Source organism: Palaemon carinicauda, chromosome 26 (assembly GCF_036898095.1).
Source record: "Palaemon carinicauda isolate YSFRI2023 chromosome 26, ASM3689809v2, whole genome shotgun sequence".
Taxonomy (NCBI): Eukaryota; Metazoa; Arthropoda; class Malacostraca; order Decapoda; family Palaemonidae; genus Palaemon; species Palaemon carinicauda.
This window is the reverse complement of record NC_090750.1, coordinates 90,056,353-90,074,047: the sequence shown is the minus strand read 5'-3', so window position 1 is coordinate 90,074,047 and position 17,695 is coordinate 90,056,353. Positions and strand designations below refer to the sequence as shown.

Below are 17,695 nucleotides of genomic sequence, written 5' to 3'. Positions count from 1 at the left end.
GGACATTACCTATTTTCACGTCATTACTGCCACGTCTTCTACAGACGATCACCGACTGACTGTTGTTTTTGTTGTTCTAACGGGGTTGCAATTCTACAGACGTGGTGAGGTGCTCTGCACTACAACTCTCACGAACCATGGTAATATAATTTTATTCTACTTTAGATAGTGAATATAATACATATTAAAGCATGTAAGAATATTGTACGCAGGTTTAATTTAATCTACATGAAGCTTTATGGTCGAAGAACGTATTAATGGGGCTCCTAGTATGGTAACGGTGTCAAGTCATTATGCTTATTTTATATTTCCAAGTTACAAATATACCCATATAAACATATATAATATCACAAATTTAAGTTCCTCATATTGTAGTATAAGGTATAATACGTTATATAACCGCTAACACGAATTGGGAAATTTTCAAATTTTGGCCTGGATGTCAAGCCGTTTGTAGCTAGGCGGACCTCAGCGGTAACAGAATTACTTACTTACTTGTTTACTTGTTTTGGGTGTAAATCCAACCCTCCACTGAAGTCGAGTGAACTATTTCTCGGGCGGGTCCATATTAATAACCTAACGAAACATTTTCATTATAACTTATACAATTCTTTGATTGTAACATCTTCCAAATCATATAATCTTGGGAAAAGTAATGTCGTTAGTTTCTTCTTAAATTCAGTTGCTCCCTTTAGGTCCATCATTTCAGTTGGCAGTTTATTATAATGTCTAGGAGCACAGTAGCTAAAAGCCCTTTCACCAAATTTACTATTTGTTCTTGGTTCAGATAGCCTGTGTTTGTCACTCATGTGTCTTATGTTAACATTTGTTTCTAGTTCTAGTTTGTTCAGGCATTCTTTTAGATATTTTGGTTCAGTATCTTAAACGTTAGTAAGAGTAGCTTGTATTCAATTCTCGCTTTTACCAGCAGCCAGTGTAATTTAATTAGTGCAGGGGTAACTCTTTCCCTATTATGTAGTCCTTTTATTAATCTAGCAGCTCTGTTTTGTACTCTCTGAATTTTCTTCAGCTGATAATTTGGTAAGCCATAGAACAGTGAGTTGCAGTAATCAATTCTTGAAAATATGTGGTGATTAATGAGTATGGCCATAGATTTTTCATCTAAGTATTCACTAATAAATGCTATGTTTCTAATATGATAGTTACAATTTCTTACCATATTTATATGTTCATTCATTGTCAGTCTATCATCCATGATTACTCCAAGATTTCTGACAGATTTCTTCAGGTCAATGATCGATTGACCTATTTCAATTCTTTGGAAGCATTCGATTCTTTTTATATCTTTTTCATTTCCAAAAATTATTATTATTATTATTATTATTACAAGCTAAGATACAATTGTAAATTTTCAAATGGCTTATGTCAATTCAATTGTAGCTTAGTAGTGGTTTAGGGTGATTGGCTGTAAATTATTATTATTATTATTACCCCCAGTTAAGCTACAATCTTAGTTGGAAATACAGTATGCTATAAGCCCAAGGGACCCAACATGGAAAATAGTCTAGTAGGGAAAGGAAATAAAGAAATTAAGTCAATATGAGGATTAATAAGTAAATATATAAAGTATTGTAATATTGATAACAATGTTGAAATAAATCTGTTATCTATAAACAATGAAGAGAGACTTATGTCAATTGGTTTAACATAAAACCATTCGCTTTACGTTTGAACTAATAGCGATTCAACCGGCAGATTAGGAAGATCATTCCACTATCTGGTAACTGATGGAATAAAATTAGTTTGCAATATTCATGCATATCAGATGTACATTGGAATACTTTTAGTTAAATCATGGGATACACTTCATTGTGGAGATTACTCTCATCTGAAGGCAGTTCATTCTTAAATCTGGTAACCGATGGAATGAAATTAGTTTACAATATTCATGCATATCGGATGTACATTGGAATATTTTTTATTCATATCAAGAGATGTGCTTCAGTGTGGAGATTAGGCAACTCTCTGCTGTTGGCAGTTTATTCTTAAAACTAGTCGAGCTTTTTTTTGTTGAACAATTTAGCAGGTTTTGTTAAAGTTTTTATAGGAGATATTTATGTTAATGTTGTTACTCTTCCTAAAAATTCTGTTCTTCCTCGTTTCCTTAACTCATTGGGCTATTTAACCTGTTGGAGCCCCTAGGCTTATAGCATCCTGCTTTTCCAACTAGGGTTGTAGCTTAGCAAGTTATAATCTGGTATTTTAAAATTCCTGTTGTGTCTGCAGTTAGGGCAGGGCTATGCAATAAACAAGGTGTAAAGAAAGAATTAAAGAAATAACTCATTATATTGAATGATGTCAATAATATAGAGCTGAAATAATGGGTGCTTAATTCCACAGTCCTTAACAATTATTTGCCACTGGTGGAGATTAGGATGGCTGTCAGCACTGAATTACAGTACTGTACCATATGGTACTAGTATTGTCTTTCAAATTTGTTTGTTGAAGATTATTTGTAAGGTTTTGCAATTTCTGAAAAAAATATTCACCAAATTAATGATCGTAAAATCCATCGTTTAACATCTTTGAAGAGGTGTGAATTAAAAAAAAACCCTGTTTTTTTTTTACAATATATCATAATTAGAAATAATGGCTAATCACTGGATTATAGCAAAACCTGTATGTATCCAACCTAGTGTATCCTTAGAGCTACATCATACCTAGCTAAGCAATTATTTTATCCTTGGATCAACTGGGACAAATAGCATTAAAAAATTTAGATCCTACAAATTTAAGGACCTGAAAATTTTGTCCAATGGAAATTGTTATAGTTTTGTAATTATAAAAAAGATTCAATTGTCATCGCACAAAACTCTCGAAAGTCAATTGAAAGTACATATAAACAAATGAACAGGAACTAATGTTTGCATCTTATAACTTTGTAAGCAGCCCGTCCAGGAGGACGACACTCGAAAATCAAACCATTGTTCTCTTAGCTAGTGCCTCTGCACCAGGGTCTTCCACTGCCTTGGGTTAGAGTTCTCGTGCTAGAGGGTACACTCTGGCCCTCTATTCTTTTTCTGTATTTCCTTGCCTCACTGGGTTATTTTCTCTGTTGGAGCCCTTGAGCTTATAGCATCCTGCTTTTACAACTAAGGCTGTAGTTTAGTTAGTAATAATAATGATAATGATAATAACAGCAACTACTCGTTAGGGAGCATGTTATGTAATGAAGTTTTCAGTGATTTTGTATGTAATGAAGTTTTCAGTGATTTTGTATGTAATGAAGTTTTCAGTGATTTTGTATGTAATGAAGTTTTCAGTGATTTTGTATGTAATGAAGTTTTCAGTGATTTTGTAAGTAATACGTTTGCGTTCAGTTATGTCTATCCTTGTGCTATAGTGAATAATACAGGTACTGGATTTTTTGGCATACTTTAGTCACTGTAAAGTGTGCCCCAATCTGTTATATCCTTATGTATATTTCAGTATGCAACAAACTGTCAATCATTTCGTCTGCTTAAAACATAACTAAAGACATTTACCCAGAGAAATGGTTTAACTAACGTATATAGATGGAACTTTGGCGTAGAGACATAAACACCAAGATGCTATGGCTTAAAGCCTGAGGTCTGGCTATTCTATGCTGATAGGACTTACAATGATTATTATTTATGGATTAGTTTTCTGGTGTAAAGCTTAAAATACACGTTAAAAAAAATTGTCAAAATTTTGATGCAAAATCTCGACGCATTTTTTTGAACGTGTATGGACCCCTTTAGCCTTGCAGTATCTAAAGTTATTGTGTTTTTGATGTTATATATGAATATATGCTCAGTTGAATATTAGTAAAAATAATTAAAATATACCTTTTACGAGGCAAATAGCTTTTAATGTTTACTATGTATGGCATATGTACAGTACTGTGATGTGAAATAGAATTACCGGTAAGCTAGAAATAACAAATGTTAACCTTTAATTATAGTGGATAATTTTTAAGGATCTGTTGTTTATCTGCATTTACTGTATCTAACGTACTGTTTATGCATTTCTTTGTTACCAGGTGTCTGTTATAAGCAATGTAGTAACTGGCCATGATGACATGATTCATGATGCCCAAATGGATTATTATGGAACCCGACTAGCTACCTGTTCTTCTGACCGCTCTGTCAAAATCTTTGAAGTTAAGGGTACAGCGCATACATTGATTGCGGATCTCAGAGAACATGAAGGACCGGTAAGCATTAACAGAATTTTTTGTCATTTTAGACTGATAATTTGAAATTGACGAAACAAATTGTTGAAATTTGAAACTATGTAGTATGAAGGAAGGTTATTCTAAGGCCTTTGTTACTAAGTGAGATTTAAAGATATGAACTTAGAAAAATTTATAATGGTATAGAAAAGCAAAAACAATGTTTTTATTTTGTTCCTACACAAATACAAACCAAAGTTGCAGTTAAACTTTTATAACGAGGTGTAAACAGGTGGTGGGTAGTTACTGGTTGGGAGTGCGAAAGCCCCACCCCCCTGCTTGCTCACTGAGCACTCACTTTGAATTCAGCCATCAGTGAGCACAGACATTTTTCCACTGGATGGAATATTTTGACTTTACTGTATAATTCTTTTTCTTTCCTGTGTGCTAATAACTGTTTACTGTTTACAGTTTACAGGACGTTCATAGGCCGGAATGGCATGAGGTTAAAATGATCCACACCTACTGTTCTGTTGAGTACTCTGAGAGATCTACTCCTCTTCTGACCGATTGAGCCTACAATGCGACCAGATATTTTACAAAACGGTGGTATTCTTTCAGCGTCCCATTGTGGAGAGAATCTTGGACTTCTCATCACGAAGGGAAACGAGGCGCAGATTTGTCGTATGAGAAGCCTGATTTCCTCAGGTTTACCACTTCGGTATACCGTACCAAGGATTCTTTTGTCCTCTGCAACATAGAAGAGAGATGTTTTCTCGGAGTACAGTAACCATTCCCTCTGGTATGAACTGTTATCTTCCGTGGAGGGGAAGACATAGTTCAGAGCCAGCCACGAAAGGTTTTCGCTGGGCCAGAGGCCATATTTGGAATATTGCCTCCGTCTCGGAGCCCGCAATGTAGGGCTATCGATTAGCCATGAGGCAGATAGTATTATCATCACTAAAGTGATTCTTACTTATATGTAGCTTGGACTAGACTGTATCTTCAAGGTCTTCAGTTCCCTTAAGAGGCCCCTGTGTGGACTTGAAGTTGACGACATACAGAGCCTCACCCTTAGGACAGTCACCTTCATTACATGGGTATTGGCGGGACAAGTCAACAGGCGGTATAGTTTCCCCTTTATTTTGCCCTTTTTGGGAAACTAAGGCAAATCTCATCCTCCTTCATACCCAGCATCACTGTTCAGGGACTGGAATCAATCAACGTGTGATTCTTAGTGCGCTGTCTTCCTGATTGCGTATATGGAAGAAGAAACCAATGATCTTGTTTGGTTACTCTTGTGGTTTGCAAATACTCCTGCAACTCTGCAACATCTTTTGTCACCCCTGTGAAGAGGAAAAGAAGAGGTTCGTGGAACACTTTCTTCCATGCTAAGGGAGGTAATTGACCGAACCCTTTTGCCACCTTCTTCGTCTTGCTCTGGAAAAACTGGAATTCGAAGCGCCAAGGTTGTTAAGAGTTCAAGCTCCTCGTTAATGATTTTTAATTGCCATATTCTAGGTACTCTGTTATCATTCTCCTATGCAAAGGACTCGGGGTTTTTATATTCAAGGAAAAATACAAATTACATGTACAGTACTTCCAAATTTGTCATATTTATTGTGTTAATAGTGTCGGGAATTTATCCTGTAAAGTTTTTGTTGCTTGTAAAGTTATGGATAATCAAATTGAAATTGAGTGGTACAGTACACGGAATGTAGATTGAGAGGTACTTTTTACTTCATTTTAGGTATGGCAAGTTGCATGGGCACACCCAGTCTTCGGGAACATTTTGGCATCATGCAGCTATGACCGGAAGGTTATCATATGGCAAGAAGATGGTCACAAATGGAAAAAAATCTACGAATATGCTAATCATGACTCTTCAGGTGAGATGAGATTTATGTTTAATTTAAAGGGGTTATCAAAGTTCAGTCATTCTTGTAATTTTTAGTCGTAAAGGGACTTTTAGTTTAGCTTATTATTTGTGTAATTATGATTACTCTATAGCTCATTATTTGTTCGCTTTTTCCTGATGAGGGGAGTAACAACTTAGGAATGATAGTATCATTCAGGGTATTTAAATTGTATTCAGCTGACAGGTAGGAGAAATTTTATATTGAAGTAATTCTAACTTATTTTAGAAGAAATTTCTGATTACTTCAATAAAGCATTATAAAGTAATTTAGTCGCAAACCAAGAACCTTTGATGGTGGAAGAATGGATTAAGGTATTCTGAGAATGTTAGATCATTAATAGGTCTCCTTCAAAATAACGGATTCAGAGATGTATCTTTTGTAGAATCTTGTTTGTTCAAACCATGTTCTGGTGTCAGGATTGGTTCTAAATAGGTCCCCCAGAGTTAACTATATATATTTTCCTGAAAATTCAAATAGTATTTTAAGTATTTATAACCAGTTTTGTTGGTGTGAACCACTCTGTTTTGTGTATCCCTGGCCTCTGTTTCTTTAAAGTCTGGGATGACCCCAGTTGGAACTGGTCTGTAGGGTGGTGATAAAACTGAAAGAGTAAATTGAAAAGCCAACCAAGAATGATGTAGAATAGATAAATCACTAGATAAGCAGTCAGTAATATACTGGATTCATGTCTGTAATCATCATTAATCTCAAAACTCAAAATTAAACAAAAATGTGACAGGGCCAATTACAGGACTTTTTTAACCTTCCCTACCTTAACTTAGTGTTGTAAGTTGGCAGGTCATACCAAAGCTATATTATTATTATGGACTTCATCCCCTCCCCTCATACTCAACCTGAGTTAAATCTATGCAAAGCAGAGTAGCCTAAGTTCTTTGACTTGCGGGTGAAGCACAAAAAATAATAACGGTGAAATATAGAAACTTATAACCACCTCACCTAGCACTGTCCGGGTGAGTCAGGGAACCCTTTCTCCCCATTGTCATTTCACTCATCATAATTCTTGGTTAAGTTTGGTGTGCAGGGCTAGAGTGAGACATTTGTTCCTTTCATCCCAATCTGATTAACCTCAGAAAAATGAGGTATCTACATGGGGAAGAGGGTACCTTTCTACAGCATACTTCTGTGTGGATAAAGTTTTGATTTCATCTCCAAAAGCTATGAGATTAATATGCTTGCCATCAGCACTTCTAAAAAAAAAAAACCAAGCAAACACTGTTAAGATTAATACATTGAGTTGTGGAAGTTGTGAGAGTGCAGAAAACATCTAATAATTTTATTGGGAAATAGTTACTTACCGTATTATGTCTTGGAAAAAAATCCTATGAAGTTCCTATGTGTCATGTATGGATCACAAGCACCAATGTCCAAAATGCTGTGGAGTACCTTAAAAATGAAAACAAAGGACTTGAGAGAAGTATGGGCCATTAGACTTGCCGTTGTGTAACTTATTCTTCATCTACCTCTCATACACCTTAAGAGAGAAAATGTAGCATTGCAAATTTGTTTGAAATGGGTTGTTTTGAAGCCTGTATAAAATAAATAACTGTCATTTGACCCTGATATTTTCAAAATCATAGTTGCTGAGAAATGAAAGCGTATGGTAATCATTATACATGTTGGAAATCATCTCAAGAATAACAGGACATAGTTTGTCAGATTAGAAATATCTCCTCGTATTCTAGATTCAGCTTTGTTTGAAATAGAGCCAAAGGAGCCAGGGTTAGGCTACAATTTGATTTCAAATTTTTATTTAGGAGTCTAGTCACTGTATTGGAAGAGCAGCTTGTCTGTGACTCAGCGAGTACCATGGTCAATGACCTCTTGAAGGAATTCACTTTCTTTTATGTTGAACATGCCAGCAATATTTTAGCATTTTTAACAAATAAAATAATCTTTAATTCCAGTGAATAGTGTATGTTGGGCGCCACACGAGTTCGGAATGATTTTGGCTTGTGCATCTTCTGATGGCTCTGTTTCAGTGTTGTCATACGTTTCTGACACGTGGGAATCCAAAAAGATCACTAATGCTCATTCGGTAAGTTGCTGTATCTTCTTAAATATCTGATATTCTCTTTATTCTCATACAATGTTCTACTGGTGTTTAAAGTAAAGAATTATAATTGTCCGTCATATGTGAAGAAATCCACAGTTACCTTTGCTAAAAAGGTTATGTTTTCACCGTTGCATGTTTGTTACCTGCCTAACTCAAAAAGTTATGGGTGAACTTTGATTAAAATTTCAGGATAGGTCAGAAATGGGCTAACCTAGAAGTGATTAGATTTCATCGCTGATCCTGATCACCATCAAGATCCAGGATTTTAATTATACAGTAGATTAATTCACGGTCAACATATGAAAGAGGGAAATCTTTGACCGTAGACTTGAGTAAAATGTTGGCAATCATCATTGGCAGAGGCCTGAAAACTCCAATTTCTCTTTCTACCTGGTTGATCTCTAATGGTATCTTCTGATTCAAAAAGAATTAATTTAATTTATTCCTTTAGATTGGCTGCAATGCTGTCAGCTGGGCCCCTGCAATAGCCTCAGGATCAGCTGATGGGTCCACCAACAGACCTGGGGGTCCCGTCCAGCGTCTCGTAACTGGCGGATGCGACACGTATGTCAAGGTCTGGCGACTAGAAGCATCTGGGGAATGGGTTGAAGAATTCAAGTTGGAGGGTCATTCCGATTGGGTGCGTGATGTTGCCTGGGCGCCTTCCATTGGTCTTCCTCGTTCTGTTATTGCATCATGTTCCCAGGTTGGTGTATTTGCAGTATTTCTATTTTTTTAAGTACTGTATTTTAAGTGCCAAAAATAATCAGGAAAATTTTGAATTTATTTTTGACATGAGTCAGGGTTCCAATGTTTTGAAGAGATTTCATCTCTCTTTCAGGATAGACGAGTTATAATATGGGTAAACGATAGTGCAACAGGGGTATGGCACCACAGAGAGCTGAATACATTTGATGATGTCATCTGGCATGTCAGCTGGTCTGTTACCGGAAACATTCTAGCAGTGTCAGGTGGTGACAACAAGGTGAGTTTAGTGGAGGTTCTGTTGAAAATAATTATTGGTATTAATTGATAATGATTTCATTATATATGGTTTTTCTACTTTAGAATCTGTCATTTTAATCCTATTTTACATTTTTGATATTTATATATTGATGACTGCCTTGACATGGTCTGCCCTACCTTGTGTCACATAGATTTGGCTCACAAGATTATCTCTCAAAGAGTGACTGATGATCCATGTACTCTTTTACTCTGTCTCTTAAGAGCAGTCAGAAAGTATTTAAAGAGAACAGCCTGTTTTACATCTGAAATTCCAAACTTACTTGTGAACACAGGCCACTCCGAAAAGAAAATTTCAAGAGTACCATCTCTTTTTAATTGTGTGAAGCCATTATGTAGAGCATAAATCCTCAGGGGAAGCATCAGTACATTTAAATGACTTGGGTTTGTGTAGCTAGGAAAAATATACCCAAATTATTTTACAATTTGTTGTATTGATGGCTGCCTTGAATGGTCTCGCCGCCCTCAGGTCCTGGCCTTTGGCCTGTATTTTGTTATTCAATCCAATCTACAATAATTATGGTAATCAAGATCATTTGTAATACATGACCTTGGCATTGTTTCAGTGAATCCTACCTGGCAGTTCAACTTAATCTCTCAGCAGACCACTTCCCTATCAATAACTATCATTACCTCCGCCAATAAAGTTATAAAGAGGTTATATATGTTTTGTCCCTGTTTTGTGTGTTTTTGTGAAGTTTCCTGGCCACAATTTTAACCGTAGAGTAATGAAACTTGCAGGGATTAATCATTATGTAAAAAGCAGGAAATGATAAAATTTTAGAAGATCAAGGTAAAAGTTCAAGATCACGGTCAAGCAAATTGTCCAATTCACGTAACCAACCATAAGTTTGGACATTGTTGTCACGGAGACTTCAAACTTGGTTCATATTTAGGTATATGAAAATCCACGCCGATTGATACATGTAAAGGTCAAAGATCGAGAAATAAGCTGCCGCGGTGGAAGTCTGCACTCTACTGAGTGCCCCTCTAGTAGAAGAATGGTGTTCCTATTCTCCCTCTCTCCAATTACTCAACCACCCCTGCCCCCAGGATATAATGGTTGTGAATCCCATTTGTGATGGTCCATGATAACCAATCTGGTCGTGCGTTAGTTCCATATTTGGCATTGTCTTCAACCCCATAACATGTTCTCTCCACACTCATTTCAACTGATCACCATTCATAAGCATAATGGTTTATCTTTGTGATATGGTTCAAACAACTGCTGATATCTCTTCTGGTTTCAAGATACATCTGTATTCTAAGTGTTCTTTTGATAGGTTACTGTTAGATGAGTTAAGATGTTTATGTTCAGAATGTTCTAAATTGCCTGATAAGTAATGCTATGGAAGGTTATGTCAGGATAGTCTAAATCAGGTTGAGAGTTCAAATTAGGCTAGGGTAGTTGATTTGGATGGTGATGGAGACATTGGTGTTCAATGAAGTTGTGAACAGTTGGATGTTTGGATCTTGAATCTCAATCATCTGTATATATGGAAAATGTACTTCACTCATACAGTTTGAGATTTCAGGCACTAATGTAGTGAGCATCAGGGGCCTAGCCTAACCTCACCTAATGTTTTGCCAAGCTGTTCTAATTTAGCCCAGTAAGTAAAGGAAATAAACTATGAGAAGCAATGAACAATTAAGATAAAATATAAGAACAGTGACATTAAAAAATCTTTCATATTTAAACTATAAAAAGAGTAACAACATAAAAACATCTTTCATATTTAAACTATAAAAAGACTTACATCAGCCTGTTCAACATAAAAAAAAATTGCTGCAAGTTAGAACTTTTCTTCTACCAATTCAACTACCTGATAAGGAAGATCATTCCACAACTTAGTCACATCATACATATATACATATACCAAGGCACTTCCCCCCATTTGGGGGTTAGCCGACATCAAACAAATGAAACAGAAAAGGGGACCTCTCCTCTCTACGTTCCTCCCAGCCTGACAAGGGACTCAACCGAGTTCGGCTGGTACTGCTAGGGGTGCCACAGCCCACCCTTCCCCGTTATCCACCACAGGTGAAGCTTCATAATGCTGAATCCCTTACTGCTCCTACCTCTGCGGTCTTCCAAGGCACCGGAGGAAGCAGCAGAGCCTACCGGAACTGGGTCACAATCGCTCGCCATTCATTCCTATTTCTAGCACGCTCTCTTGCCTCTCTCACATCTATCCTCCTATCACACAGAGCTTCCTTCACTCCATCCATCTACCCAAACCTTGGCCTTCCTCGTGTACCTCTCCCATCAACTCTTGCATTCATCTCCTCCTTTAGCAGACTGCCATTTTTTACTACTCTCTTAACTGCCCCCAACACTTTGCATCCTTCATTCACTCTCTGATGTACTTCTGCTTCCATTCCACCATTTGCTGCAACAACAAACTCCAAGTACTTAAACTGATACATCTCCTCAAGTAACTCTCCATTCAACATGACATTCAACCTTGCACCACTTCCCTTCTCGTACATCTCATAACCTTACTCTTACCCACATTAACTCTCAACTTCCTTCTCTCACACACCCTTCCAAATACTGTCACTAATTGGCCAAGCTTCTCTTCCGCATCTGCAACCAGTACAGTATCATCCGCAAACAACAACTGATTTACCTCCCATACATGGTCATTCTCGTCTACCAGTTTCAATCCTCGTCCAAGCACTCGAGCATTCACCTCTCTCACCACTCCATCAACATACAAGTTAAACAACCACGGTGACATCACACATCCCTGTCTCAGTCCCACTCTCACCGGAAACCAATCGCTCACTTCATTTCCTATCCTAACACATGCTTTATTACCTTTGTAGAAACTTTTCACTGCTTGCAACAACCTTCCACCAACTCCATATAACCTCATCACATTCCATATTGCTTCCCTATCAACTCTGTTATACGCTTTCTCCAGATCCATATACGCAACATACACCACCTTACCTTTTGCTAAATATTTCTCGCATATCTGGCTAACTAAAAATCTGATTCATACAACCCCTACCTCTTCTAAAACCACCCTGTTCTTCTAAGATTGCATTCTCTGTTTTATCCTTAATCCTATTAATCAGTACTCTACCATACACTTTTTCCACCACACTCAACAAACTAATACCCCTTGAATTACAACATTCATGCACATCTCCCTTACCCTTATATAGTGGTACAATACACGCACAAACCCAATCTACTGGTACCATTGACAACACAAAACACATATTAAACAATCTCGCCAACCATTCAAGTACAGTCACACCCCCTTCCTTCAACATCTCAGCACTCACACCATCCATACCAGATGCTTTTCCTACTCTCGTTTCATCTAGTGCTCTCCTCACTTCCTCTCTTGTAATCTCTCTCTCATTCTCATCTCCCATCACCGGCACCTCAACACCTACAACAGTAATTATATCTGCCTCTCTATTATCTTCAACATTCAGTAAACTTTCAAAATATTCCGCCCACCTTTTCCTTGCCTCCTCTCCTTTTAACAACCTTCCATTTCCATCTTTCACTGTCTCTTCAATTCTTGAACCAGCCTTCCTTACTCTCTTCACTTCTTTCCAAAACTACTTCTTATTCTCTTCATATGAATGACCCAATGCCTAACCCCACCTCAGGTCAGCTGCCCTCTTTGCCTCACTTACCTTGCGCTTTACTTCCACATATTTCTCTCTATATCTTTCATACTTCTCTACACTATTACTCTGCAGCCATTCTTCAAAAGCCCTCTTTTTCTCTTCCACTTTTACCTTCACTCCTTCATTCCACCATTCACTGCCCCTCCTCATGCTGCCTCCAACAAACTTCTTGCCACACACATCACTTGCAATCCCAACAAAATTTTCTTTTACTAACTTCCACTCCCCCTCTAAATTACCAGTTTCTCTTACTTTCACTTCGTCATATGCCATTTTCAACCTTTCCTGATATTTACTTTTTTCCCCCAGTTTTATTAGCTCTTCAACCCTCACTAGCTCCCTTTTACATCCACCTACTCTATTCTCCCACTCTTTTGCTACAACTAATTTTCCTTCCATCAAAAACTGATCAGACATACCGTTAACCATACCCCTAAACACGTGCACGTCTTTCAATCTTCCAAACATTCTTTTAGTTATTAACACACAATCCATTAATGCCCTTTCTACCACTCTTCCATTTGCCACTCTTACCCTTGTATACTTGTTTTTATCTTTCTTTTTGAAAAAGCTAGAACTTATCACCATCTCTTGCTCAGCACATATCTACCAGTCTCTCACCACTCTCATTTTCACCTGGTACGCCATACTTCCCAATGACACCTTCTACCTCTCCAGCGCCCACTCTAGCATTTAAGTCACCCATGACTACTACATAATTCCTTCTGCCCCGTCCTTCTACACACCTAGTTAATTCATTCCTGAACTCATTCCGCTCTTCTTCACTTTTCTCACAACCTGGTCCATACGCACTGACAAAAGCCCAACATTCCCTACCCAACCTAACCCTTACCCACATTAACCTAGATGATATCTCCTTCCATTCCACTACTTTACCTGTCATCCATTCACTCATCAATAAAGCCACACCTTCTCTTGCTCTTCCCCTTTCAATCCCAGAAACTCTACCAGACATTTCACCAAACATCACTTCACCTTTCCCTTTAATCTTTCTCACACAAAGCCAATATATCCATCCTTCTATTCCTAAACGTACTTCCAATCTCACATCTTTTACATCCACACACATTCTAACACCCCAAAACTAGAGTGCAGGGACCAGTCGCTCTCCCCCCATCTCCACTTCTTTGATGTCTCACAGGATTATAATACAGGAGAGGGGGTTCCCAGCCCCCTCGTCCCGTCCCTTTTAGTCGCCTCTTACGACACGCAGGGATAAGTTGGCGCTATTCTAATTGTTTTTATGGCCCCGCGGCCACAGGGGGCACAGCTGAAATAAAACTTCTAGAATACAGTGTAGTATTGAGCCTCATGATAGAGGAGGCCTGACTATTACAATTAACTGCATACTTAGTACAGTATTACGAACAATATTCCTCTGATCTGGACCAAGTACCAACGAGCAATTGTTCTGTGTCATATAAATAATTTTGCTAGTTGGATTATGCCTCTAATGCTAGGCGCACAAATTTTCAATTCTGCTTTAGCAGTGTATGCATGAGCTAACAAACGGTTGCATCATCAGATGGCTAGCAGCCAATTTGCACTGTTATATGGCTGGAAGCCACATCATTCTTGGTGTAGGCTTTTTATTTTCTTACTATACTGTAATGAAATACAGTACATACTGTTGAAATTTCCTGTGGATTTTTGGTGTTAGCTGTACAATATTTTTTGTAAGCAAATAAGAAACTTTTTGATCAAAACAAATCCATTTTAATATTTTATTCTCACAAATACGATGGTTTAGGAACAGAATGCGCATTAAGATAAAAGTGTTCTGGAATAGCCTTGATTATCATAGATTGTAAATGTGATATATACTGTAAATTATTTATAATACAGTACTCTATTTTATTTAACTTACTGTAATTTTTAGAATGAAAAATCAGGAAGGTATTTGAAGTAAAGATATATAGGAAAATGGTTTTGTACTTAGTACAGTGATTTGGTGTAAGGGAATCATTACTCTTTATATACCAATATTGATAAAAAGAAGTGATTAAAACAATTAATAATGTAATGTTCGCTCTAAAACCATGAGCTGAACTAGACTTGAAATCAAGAGAGTAACATATTTCTGAACATCATTTTCCCCATTTTCCAATTTATCTTAACCCAATCTAATTCATGACATATTGAGTTCTGAAAATGTGTATAAACAAATGAATATCTAGTTGTTTTTACACAAATACAAGCAGAGTCTTAGGTAAAGGACTCGGGTTTGTTACATTTTCAGTAAAAGAAAACACGTCATGGACGTGTGTTTGTATTAGAGTTTTTGCTTAATCTGTTCCTTCTCTCTTTTTTTTATCCAGGTTAGCTTATGGAAGGAGACTCTGGAAGGTGAATGGGTTTGCTTGAATGACTCGGCAGCAGTTCAAAATGTTGAACCACGCACTTTGTAAAACAATTTAAATTTTCATTAGTTAAAATTCTTTCTCTTCGTTGATGGAGATTTTGATAACTGAAGGCTAAGTTTAAAGTAACATAAAACATCTGAAAGTAAACTTTATATCCTTCCATGATTGTATTACAGTATTTTCTTATATTTTTAGTTATGAATTCTCTCAAAGAATTGAAATATTTTTTTTAGAGAGCTCTTGCGGAGATCGTTGTTACTGATATCTGTATATGATTTAGTAGTAGTAAAGTTGAATGTAGTCTTTGGGTTGTACATGTGAGCGAGAAAGAAGTGAAATTACTGTAATATGAGTAGTCAGCTTTATTTTGTTAATTTTGAATTAATTTTAGTAGTTGTGATGAAAGCCGTGGTGAGTTCTTGTGAAGGAAAGAATAAACAATGTTGTGACTGTAATGAACAAAAATGTAAATGGTAAAGTGACCAATTATTTTTGTCATTTATTTAATAAGATATTATTTGCATTTTTGTCTGCTTCCTTGTGCATTTTGGTTTCATTGTAAAGAAATAGGAAGAGGAATTTTGTATTTTCTAATGAAAAGCATAATTGTCAAATTTATATATTGCTTGGTTAAATAAATTATAGTAAATTTTGTATATACGGAGTTTTCTTTCCTTTCATTGTCAGCTATGAAAATCGATTTTGCATAAATAATTGTTAGATATTTTTCATATTGTTCTATACAGTATTGTAGTTTTTTTAACTAGTGATTACTTTTCATGTTAATATATAAAATTTAAAGTGTTATATCTGTTAATATCAAATTCTGTACGTATTGTGGTTCCTGTAATTCCTTTTAGTGTTATGTATGACTTTTGTGATTGCTTTTCATTCTGACACCAGCAGTGAAATTTGAAATCTTTGTGGATGGATAGTAACAGCTATTATTTTCTTAAAAAGCAGTTCTGGATAGATGTAGTACTGATTATAGAAATGTAATCTCTGGTGTTCCTAAGGACAGTGCTTTTAACTCTACTTTTCATATATAATTTTACTTTTCATATATGAATATCTGGTTTGAACTTAAAACAATTTAGTTGCTAACAGATTCTGCCATTCTCACCTCCTGACTTTAGACCTGTGTTGGTTGGATCTCTTTTAACATAGATCTAGCCATTGCTTGTGCATGGGGAAAAATATGGCCCAAGAAGATGAACCATAACAAAACAGTTAAAAGAATTATTTTCAATATAATCTGCATTTATTCCTATGTAGATAAAAACTTTTTTGTCATTTAAATGGTTTACACTTCTAGTTCTGTTTTCTATAAACAGAATAGTAAAAGAAAATGGGTTCTGTTGCACCCTGGTTTGCTACCATAGCAACTCCACTGCTGGGCACCATGCACTGCTGCGAGGACCTCGCTCATCTTCTGGTTGTCAATAAGACTTAATCCACGCTGGATTTCCACTTTTAGTGCATAGTACTTGGTGTCTTTTGCTCATCATTATCACTAAGTGTGCTCATCATTATCTGTGCTTCGCTTGTATTTTTCCTAGCCTAACTATCCAAAACTGAATCATTTAATGTTTTACTTCCCACAAGTCTTGACCAGAATTGGGGTGAGATACCAGCCACGAGCAACTATATACCAACCCAATAGGAGTAATGGTGATGCAGCTACACCAGGCTGTCAAACCTTTGATAATTCTTCAACTTTCAGCGACTAGCCTTGCCAGAAGTAACCCCATTTAAATGACTCGGGGGGGGGGGGGGGGGGCTACAGCTGGGAAGAATTTGTAGTTTTTACATTAAAACAGTTTCCTGAACTAAACACAACTTCTCTAAAATTGAGACATTGGATCTTCCCATGCTGATATTTGCATTATCAATGTTTCTTCTACGAATTATATACTACTTATTTAGAATTATTAAGGGCATTGATTGCAAATGCATGTTTGAGAAGTATGTCCTGAGTATATCCTCTTCATCTGGCCAAAGGATTGGTAATCAGATTTCAAGTTGTGTCCTTACTGAGATTTTTCATTCTAATAATCTACCATGATTTTAATATTGTTTATCCTCTTTAATATACAATATTAATATAATATGTGGTACAGTACTGTTGTTTAATTAGGTTACTGTGTGCGTTAAACCAGTCTTTTCATAGATTCTTAATTTTCTTTGCATTAAAATCTTCCCAGTCTATCCAATATTTAGTACTGCCGTTAATATGCAGTTTATTCTGAATCAATATCAGTCTTTTAGGAGTTTTATTCCTTCTGTGATGCAACTGCAATTATCTTTCAAATCTTTTGTTTGAATTTCTAGAAGAAATTAAGACTTGTTGGGTTTTTTAGTTGTTGAGTAGATTAACGAGTCTTGTTTCATAGTACAGTAGTGTACGGTATAGGTTTTCTTATTAATTTTACTTTATTTTTTCTTTTTCCTCATACTTTATTTTTCATAGGTTTTCATATTCATT

At 36.5% G+C, this 17,695-nt stretch overlaps 2 protein-coding genes across 2 annotated transcripts in view; both read left to right on the top strand.

Moving 5' to 3' along the window:
• The window catches only part of LOC137620272 (fatty acid-binding protein-like), an 82,170-nt gene that overhangs the window by 39,291 nt on the left and 25,184 nt on the right, over nt 1–17,695 (top strand). The window lies entirely within an intron of this gene.
• On the top strand, nt 34–15,866 carry LOC137619682 (protein SEC13 homolog). The gene is made up of 7 exons (XM_068349934.1): nt 34–140; nt 4,025–4,198; nt 5,907–6,045; nt 8,001–8,131; nt 8,601–8,855; nt 8,991–9,134; nt 15,166–15,866. The coding sequence occupies exons 1-7, from the start codon at nt 138–140 to the stop codon at nt 15,253–15,255; spliced, it is 936 nt and encodes a 311-aa protein (XP_068206035.1). The 5' UTR covers nt 34–137; the 3' UTR covers nt 15,256–15,866.